General features: G+C 41.1%; 1 protein-coding gene across 1 annotated transcript in view; it reads left to right on the plus strand.

The window, feature by feature from the left end:
* Nucleotides 1-9,938, plus strand: part of KLHL7 (kelch like family member 7) — a 51,476-nt gene that overhangs the window by 38,203 nt on the left and 3,335 nt on the right. Inside the window, exons 7-9 of the mRNA XM_075061993.1 lie at nt 1,105-1,374; nt 4,753-4,954; nt 5,249-5,346. Coding sequence (XP_074918094.1) covers nt 1,105-1,374; nt 4,753-4,954; nt 5,249-5,346 — 570 coding nt within the window. The remainder of the gene's footprint in view (nt 1-1,104; nt 1,375-4,752; nt 4,955-5,248; nt 5,347-9,938) is intronic.

Here is a 9,938-nt window from a genome sequence, read left to right on the forward strand (position 1 = left end):
CCGCATGCATCTTGTCAACCCTTCTTGATGTGTTTGATGCTTCTAAGGCAGATTGCAAGATGTTTTGGGCTGCAGTTGTCAGTATATTGATTTTACTTAGCTCCGTTATCTTTACATTGAGTCCAGATATTGGTAACATTTCTTTCTCCATGTCTGACCAAGGTATCATTAATGCTACCTCCTTGAAATACATGTATGTCAAGTTATCTTGAAGACCACCCAGCAACTTTAGATAGCGCAGAATGCAGCCACCCTCCACCCGAATGGAGTAGGGTGATGCACATGTAATCCCTGTGCTCAAATCTCTTCACTGGCTCTCTGTGCACCAGTGGGTGCAGTTCAGACTGTTGGTGAAAATCTTTTAAAGCTCTGAACAATCTGAGATGTAGCTGGTTAAAAGCTGCCTCTTGTGCTATATGCCATCACAGTGTGCGGTCAGCTCCTTGGTTGGACATTTCTAGGACTTCCCCAGTGCAGGTCCCTCGCTCATTACCACCCATGTTTTGGTACTTGTTTCTTCTTGCAGTCTGTTAGAGCTCAGATCCCTGACAGTGTGGCTGCTAACATTTCTGCCAGCAGCATTATCAGTTTTTCTTAGTGCTAGCCACTGTGGATAGCTATACATAACGTGTTGCTGAAAACTGTAAACAAGCTCCTAGCTGTCAGCAATTAGAGCTCTATGTGAGAAGCAAATTTTTAACACTTTTGTAAAACTGGGCGTATTTTTATTCTGTAGTAGTGTTCTTTCTCTGTATCAGATGTCTCTTCTTCTAGTCCCATATCATTTTATGGTCAGCATGTATAGTTTTTGACATGATGGTAGTAGGAGGTCAAATATTTTTTTTTGTATTTTTTGTCCTTTTATTAAATTCTCAGTTCTCAGGAAGCTGTTTTGGGTGCACAAAAAGAATAAGAAAATAGAAATTGGTACTGCCATGGTTCGTTGCAGCTAACTGCATGTTGTCTAAGAGAATTTTTCAAAATGTATGTGCCTGAGGAGCATTCTTCAATTCACAGTACTGGTGTTTTGTTTTGAAAAGGAAACTTAAAACTGATCATGTCTAAATCTCAGTGAAAATCTTTATTTGAAAACTCTCACTCCAGGTAGACGTTACCTGTTCTTTGTAATACAGGATTACAGCTGGACAGACATCCGATGTCCCTTTGAAAAGCGCAGAGATGCAGCTTGTGTCTTCTGGGACAATGTAGTTTATATTTTGGGTGGCTCCCAACTCTTCCCTATAAAGCGAATGGACTGCTACAATGTGGTGAAGGACAGCTGGTATTCCAAACTGGGACCTCCAACGCCTCGAGATAGCCTTGCAGCCTGTGCTGCGGAGGGCAAAATTTATACATCTGGTGGTTCAGAAGTGGGTAAGACACAATCTTTTAAAAAAACAAACAAACAAACCCAAAAATACATTAAATGCTTTTTAGTTCCATTACTTCCTTGTTTGAATAGAATCTATACGTGTTGCTGTAATAATAGACTATAAAGTTCTTCTGTTCAATAAGAGGTCTGTTTTCCCAGATGCTGAGAGGTTTTATCAATTTGTATTGCATTTTTAGATGCTATTTTACTGAGTAAAGATGAACAGTCTATCTTTTATCTGTGTCATAAAGAAATTACTACAACTGTCTGGAGTAAATTAGCTGCAAGCAAATACATTTTGGGGGTCAAATTCTGTTCCCTGTTTACTGTTGTAACCCCCAGAGAATTCCACTGACTTTTGATTCAGTAACAGTGGAATGTAGCCCAAGATTTTTTGTCACAGCTAATGCAGCACCAAGACATTGCATTTGGGTAAGCTAGTGTGAATAAGATTTCTGTTAATAGTCTTACTATAATGGGCCTAATAAATATGAAGCCCAAATATCAGTTACCTTAATAATGGCATTTAATGTAACTATATAGTATTTTCAAAAGCTATCCATTTTTACCTGAGGGAAAACCCTACTTAACTGTTCATGAAAAGAAAGATTTCGTATCCCGCAATTTTAGGGGATTATGAGTTGAAAAAAGTTTTCTTGCTGATTTGTTTTTCTCTCGTTCTCTGTTAATTTCAGTTAATGAGGCAGAAACTAACTTTCTCCTTCAGAAACAGATTTTTGACTGTGTAACAGTCAAAAAGATCCTCTAAACCACAGAGGAAGATAAAACTATTGCCAAGACAAGTGCCCTGGTTCTGATTTCACACTTTAGTATGAGCTCAATTTATTTCAATTGTCTTATACCTAATTTACACTGATGTAAGTACGGTCTTCATCAGACCGATTGCTGCAATGTAGTATATGTAGAATCTCACTGATTATTGCTGTGAGAACTAAAAGCTCTGCAGTCTGCCAAAATATCTAATACTGTGACAGTACAATTCATAGCAAGTCATTTTGAGTTCTGCCTTGCTACAGAATAAAGCAAGTAGAAGATAAACAACCATCATCAGTGCTTAACACTGAAATATTCCCTTGATAAGAAGTTGTGATATTTAGATAACATTTGATTTTAAAATACTTCATCAGGTTTGACTTTGCAATTGGTAAGGCAACAGTTCATAGCTGCCATCTAGTGTTGTACATATGAAATAACCGTTTTTCCTCTTTCAAATCATTTACTCATCTCATGCTGTGATATTCAGACCTGAGTAAGGCCTAGCCTTCCCTGTCCAAAACAACAGTTCATGAAGGTAGTTTTCAGAGTAGCAGCCGTGTTAGTCTGTATCCACAAAAAGAACAGGAGTACTTGTGGCACCTTAGAGACTAACAAATTTATTTCAGCATAAGCTTTTTGGCTACAGCTCACGAAAACTTATGCTGAAATAAATTTGTTAGACTTAGACACTTAGAGGTGTCACAAGTACTCCTGTTTTTTTCATGAAGGTAGTGTGACCGAAACTTTGACTGCATAGCCTCTTTTGCCCAGCATCTCATGTGAAGTTAATAATACACCTGTAATAGGAAACTGTTCTAGGATTTGTGTTTTCAATTAAATAAAATGTATAGGTCTCCTTTTCTCACTATAAATGTTTGATAATTTAGTTCTCCTCTTACTATTCTATTAGAATTAATTTTGGCAGTGTGTCTTAGAATCTTTGAATAAAAATATTCTTCTGGACAACTGGCCAATGTTTGTCAAACTGTGACAAACTTTTACCATCCTGTTTAAGATCAAAGTGAATAAGTAACATATTTACCCGTCTTATGTCTAAAGTTTTTTTTCCCCTAATCTTCCTATAGTGCTTAGTTGTAAATTACAGATTTTTTCAATAAACTCCTTGTCAAGTCAGTAACTTAATGTGTGTTGTTGGATTGGCTATGATAAGAGTCTGAAAAACATGGTATCAATTTAATCCAAGCTGAGGATTTCACTGGCTGATTTCTGTTTATTCACTGTAGACTGTACTTTCGCTAATATAGCCTCTTTTCCCCCCATATTGCTTTGGTGGGAGTGCATTTTAGTTTTAATTTGAAAATTTTTGTTAGCTGTTGCAAGTGATGGAATTCTTTATTTTATTTAGACAGAGATTCATTTATATTATATTGAAAATGTATTCAGAACTGATGTTGTATTTCAGATTTTTTTTAAATAAAGTTCTATGGCCATTCCTGTTAATGCTAACTTGCACAATTCCCATTAGCGTCAATGAGTGTGTATTTATAGAAAGGAAGAATATGCTCCATTCCGTGTGTAGTTTAGCCTTGATTGTTTATTATCCCATGTTGTCCCTGCTAAATGGAACTAAGGTGCGACACAGCCTGTTTCATATTTAGTTAATGTGCAGCTTGGCTAGTCTGATATGTATAATATACATCTATGTTTCATAGAAGTCTATGCAGGCCTGATAGCCTAGTGAAAACATAATGCTCTGCCACATGGGTTCCAAGGGTTTGAATCCCTACCTCCCAAGGCAGGCAAGGGTTAGGAGTTCTGCAGAAATAGCATGCTCAGTCCTGGAGGTAGAGAGGAGGGGGAAATACCTTGTCTTCAGTCGAGTGATAATATCTGATGGAATGAAGAGTTAAAATGACAGAGTAGCCAGAGGAAACAATATCCAACCTTCTTCAGTTGGGCCTTGATTCAGACAAGCACTTAAGCTGGTGCTAAAGTATCATTGAATTACTGTTGTAATCAATAGGACTCTTTCTGTTGACTTCAAAAGGAACTGGATTGGGCCTTTCAAGGGAAGTTAAGAGGCACATGCCATCTTGCCACCCCCAGAAAAGAAGTACAACATGAAATGTTAGCTTCGTAGTTCAATAGTCGCTAATCACATGGACGTAAGCTACCACATCATTCCAAAAAAGAATACATTGTGACCAGCGTTATGAAATGAATTAATCAAGCTGTGTATTGTCATGTGAATCCTGTTGATTTGTATGAATTTGTGCAAAGACAATTTACAAGTCTTTGTCCATTTGACTGTGGCATCTGAGTTCAGCACATTTCAAATAATGCTGACATAAACTATCATTTTATCAATTACATGTAAATGTACTTTCTCATGTGTCTGTTCATTTCTTCTTTTAATCCACCTCCCTGAGCTATCCAAGTGACTTTCATTAAATTTTAAAGTACAGATATCAAAACTTATCCCAGGTTTAAGGCCAGGTAGATTTTAGGGGGGGTGGGGTAGAGAGGAACAGGATAGGAAACACTTTCCCCTTTAACTAATGATTGAAGTATTGACTCAGTATTGTTAGGTTTTTCTTTTCAAATACAACTGCTAAAGTAAATATTACTTTGTTTTCTTGAAGGAAATTCTGCTCTGTATTTATTTGAATGCTATGATACAAGAACAGAAAGCTGGCACACAAAGCCCAGCATGCTGACTCAGCGTTGTAGTCACGGGATGGTGGAGGCAAATGGCCTGATTTACGTATGTGGAGGAAGTTTGGGAAACAATGTTTCTGGAAGGGTCCTGAATTCCTGTGAAGTTTATGATCCAGCAACAGAAACGTATGTACCAATGCTAACGCCCTTTGTCACTAGCAGCTCTTGTGGACTTGCTCGCTTTTCAGATAACTAAACTATAGACAACCAGGAAGAATTGTGCAATTATTGAAGAAGGGACAGGAATAGTGAATAGGAATCCAAGATATTTGACTGACTGGCTGCAACCTGGAGGTCTGTGCTTTAGGTAGCTTTCCTCCTCCATATCTTGCCTTTCCCCAATCCCAGAAGATGGGAAAGAAATGTAAATAAATGACCAAGAACTAGGTGAATAACTCTTCATTTTTTTTTTTTTTTCAGGTGGACTGAGCTATGTCCAATGATAGAAGCCAGGAAGAATCATGGGCTGGTCTTTGTAAAAGACAAAATATTTGCTGTGGGTGGACAAAATGGCTTAGGTATTCAGTTTTGTAACTCTTCAATTTATCCACAAAATATTGTTTCTGACTGTTCTTTACACATACAGGTTATTAATGATTGATAATCATGTTTTATTACAGTAGTGCCTAAAGACCAACCAGGAATAGGGCCCCATTGTGCTAGACACCGAGTGAGCAAACAGAGTAACAGATACTCCTTGTCCAGAAGAACTTACAAACTAAATAGACAAGACAGACACAGCGTGGGAGAAAAGATAAAACACACTAGCAGAGTGAAGAATGTGATAGTGGTAAACAGCATATAAATTCCACAATTTTGGGGGGTGGGGCGATGGATTTCCTTAAGAGGGGATCAACTGGAGGGATCAGGATGGGGCAGGAGAGGATTAGAGGGGCAGGTGTGGAGTGAAGCTAAGGTAAAGAGACTGCTTCAACCTTCCTCTTCCCTCACAAACAGCTAATCAGTACTGGACAGAGAGAGTTCATTGCAGTCATGTTCACGCAACTGAAGGACTCTTATGAGCAGACAAGTTTGCAGTCTTCCAACTAAACTAGTGGATGAGTTATCTTGATAATTCCAATTTTAACATTCATGTTCTGCTACTTTGTAACGTGGAAGACCACTTGTTTGTGTTTGTTAATACATCAAATCACTACAATTATTGATAAAGCTACTTCTATTATTTTTGGAATGTATTGCTTGGCAGCATGGCAATCATGCAAAATAAGAACAGAATCTATATCATATTTTCTTTTTTGAATACTCACACTGAAAAATCTGATCTAGGTCAGAAATTAGGATACAGTCAACCTATCGTTTAGAACTTTGCCGTATGCTTAGTAGAAATCTGGTACCATGCAGTCACATAAAGGTATTTTAAAAGGCTGAAATTGGAATTTAGTCAGGACACAAGGGTAAAGACCCCTCTTATGTGAAAAGAGCTCTGGGATCTGAACAACCTCAGGTTATTAAGGGCCCTCATTATTGCGTCATATGCTAAAGATGGCAGCTTCTTCAATAAACCCTCTTCTCTTGTTTTCTTTTCCTTTCGTTTCCCATTGTTATGTTGGAATTACTGAGTCGTTAAGAATAATTAACCTACCTATTTGTTTTGTTCAGCACTCTGTTCCCCAATCCCTCTCTCCCAGGTGAGGAAGGTTTCCCTTGCAGCTAGGTTGGGAGAATTGCTAAAATCTCTAGTAGCTTAACTTCTTGAACACTGGCAGTGTCAGGGCTGGTCTAGACTACGGGGGAAAATCGATCTTATATATGCAACTTCAGCTACGTGAATAACGTAGCTGAAGTCGAATATCTAAGATCGGATTACTCACCCGTCCTCACCGCGCAGGATCGATGTCTGCGGCTCCCCCTGTCGATTCTGGAACTCCGTTGGGGTTGGTGGAGTTCCGGAATCGATATAAGCGTGCTCGGGGATCGAGACGCGATATATCGATCCCCGAGCAATCGATTGTAACCCGCCGATACGGCGGGTAGCGTAGACGTAGCCTCAGAAACTGCATTTTTTTGATGTTGATCTCCATTTCTTTTCTTTTGGGGTGACAGCAAACACATACTCTCCTCCCTCCACTGTTGCCTCCCTTCTTTCTGCCTCCTTGTATCCTAGATACTTCCCAAACTTTCCTACTTGAAATTGGATCCGGTAGAACTGCCCGTAGTAAGTACTTTGGGGAACCTTGTTCCCACTGTTTAAATGAAACTATTCTAGAACAGGGTTAACTGGATTAACTTGTCATTTGACGAGGATAACTTCATTACTCTTCATTAGATACTTTTGAGAAGTGGCAACTGTGTGCTTAGCTCTATGAGAGAGAGAAGGATACAATCACTCCCCTGAGGAACTTGCATTCTAAAGGATTATTACAAATCAGTAATTAAAAAGCGTGAAACTACTTGTTTTGACTGCCCTGAATAGGTAACGTAGGATTTACTGGGCAGTCTTGAGCAAGTCTCTTATCCTCTCTCTCTCTCCCCACCTGTACAACAGAAATAATAATACTTACCTACCTCACAGAAGTGTTGAAAGTTAATTTGGTAATGTTTCTAAAGTGCTTTGAAGATGAAAACTACTCAAATGCTGCTAAACTTATTATTACTTATTCATGCTAACAATTAGAATATTTTGTTTCAGATTAATGCTAATTAAATGGCAAATTATAAACTGTCCCAAAATATTTACTAACTGTATTCCAACATAATGGATAGTTTCCAGCGCAAAGAGGTATATGTAGGTGCATCTTACCTGCACACGAGACAATCAGAGTTAGGGTACGTCTACACTACGGGATTATTCCAATTTTACATAAACCGGTTTTGTAAAACAGATTGTATAAAGTTGAGTGCACGTGGCCACACTAAGCACATTTCGATGGTGTGCATCCATGGTCCGAGGCTAGCGTCGATTTCTGGAGCGTTGCACTGTAGGTAGCTATCCCATAGTTCCCACAGTCTCCCCCGCCCCTTGGAATTCTGGTTTGAGAGCCCAGTGCCTGATGGAGCAAAAATCATTGTCGCGGGTGGTTCTGGGTACAGCCTCGCCCCTCCCTTCATGAAAGCACGAGACAACCATTTTCCGCCTTTTTTCTGTGAACGTGCAAACGCCAAAGCACAGCAAAGCATGACCCTGCCTCAGGATCAGGAGTACTAGACAACAAGTAGACGTTTAAACACTCGCGCGTTCTCATGTATCTATGCTGAACCGGACCTGCAAAGCCAGTGAGAAGGGCAGCGCGCTACAGCAGCGGGCGACGAGAGTGAGTGAGGAGACGTGGACACAGAATTCCTCAAACCTGAGCCCCTGCGCTTGGAGATCCTGCGTTTGGGGCAGGTTTGTAGCCATGAACGCCGATTTGGGCCCGGAAACAAGCCAGCTGTGGACCGCATAATGTTGGCAGTTTGGGACGATTCCATGCGTTGAACTTATGCATGTGTAAGGGCACTTTTCATGGAACTTTGTTACTTGCTTTCCCCTGCCCTGAACGCCAGATATACCAAGATAGAGCAGCCCTCAAGTGAGAAGCGGTGCGATAGCCTCTTGGAGCTTGCAACGCCAGACAGCGACGTCAGTCGGGAATCAGTTTGGATGGGCAAATCTATGGGGGGCGCCGTGAGCAAGTAGCCAAAGCAACATTAAGCTGCTGTACGAAAGGTGTGACTCTGGGAACGTTGCAGGTATAGTGGATGCTTTGCTGCAAAGGATTCCTAACTGGGGGGGGGGATAGATGAACCATATCTCTACTTGGCACGGAGCACCAGGCACCCAGTACATAAACCGCAAGGGGTACTTTTCAATGGTGCGCAGACACTTGGATCACAAGGACATTTCACCACTCCATGTGGGATGGCCGGAAGGGTTCATGACACTTGCTTCAGAAGCACTGCCTGTTTAAACTGCTGCGCAGGGAATACTCCCAGACCAGAAAATAACAGGAATGTTGAAATGCCTGTATTCTCCTGGCGGAACCCAGCTACCCCTTGATCCAGTGCTCATGAAGCCATACACAGGCACCTGACATAGTCAGAGTTGCTCAACTACAGCTGAGCAAGTGCAGGATGGTGTAGAAGTGCATTGCCATTTAAAGGCACGCTGGCGCACATTACTGACTCGCTCAGACCTCAGCCAAACCAATGTCCCTTTGTTTTGCTGCATCGTGTGCTCCACATCTCGTGAGAGTAAGGGGAGACCTTATGGCGGGGTGGGAGGCTGAGGCAAATCACCTGGCACTGATACACGCAGCCAGACACCAGGCGATTAGAAGAGCACACAGAGGTGCGCATCAGAGAAGCTTGAAAATGATTTCATCCGGCCAGGGATGGTGTGACTGCTGTTGTTTCCCTTCGTGAACCCTCCTCTTGATTCACTCATTCCCTGTAAGTAACCCACTTCCCCCTTCGATTACAGCTTGCTAAGGAAATAAGTCACTATCGTTTAAAAATCATGTCGTATTATAAAATAATTATAAAAGAGGCAGAGAATTGACAAGGTATCCAGGTGTTTTGGGAGGGAGGAAGAGAAGGAAAAGCCATTAAACATCACTCAATGTAATGACAGCCTTTTGGTTGGACTGTCCAGGGAGTGAGTGGAGTGCACGAAGCTTCCCCCACGTGTCTTACACTCGGTGAAGAATATGGAACATAGTAATGTGAGGGTTACACAGGGGCTCAGCAGCACTCGTGACCCCACTGCTCTTTTGAAGATCCACCAGATTGTCGAGGATATCAGTTGATCACAAGCAGCTCCAGCATGCATCTCGCCACCGCTGATTCTCTGCTACAACCTGATCTTCCGCGCCACCTCTCATCTCGACGTCTCCTCTCCTCCTCACTTCAACTGCTTCTTTCCTGTAGTTGGTACCACGTCCTCCCATTCAGAATGAGCTCTTTCACGTGCGGTTACTTCCATGATTTCTGAACATTTCGTCTCGCGTCTTCTTTTCTCCTCCTTAATGAGAGATTGCCGTCGGATGGAGTAGGGAGGTGAAAAATTGTCAGCTGCATGAGGGAGGGAGAAAACAAGGGAGAAAAAGTATTTATAAAAGATACCTACGGAACAATGGTTACATCTCTTTCACAGTGAACAAACTATTCACTC

Source organism: Chelonoidis abingdonii, chromosome 2, assembly GCF_003597395.2.
Source record: "Chelonoidis abingdonii isolate Lonesome George chromosome 2, CheloAbing_2.0, whole genome shotgun sequence".
NCBI lineage: Eukaryota > Metazoa > Chordata > Testudines > Testudinidae > Chelonoidis > Chelonoidis abingdonii.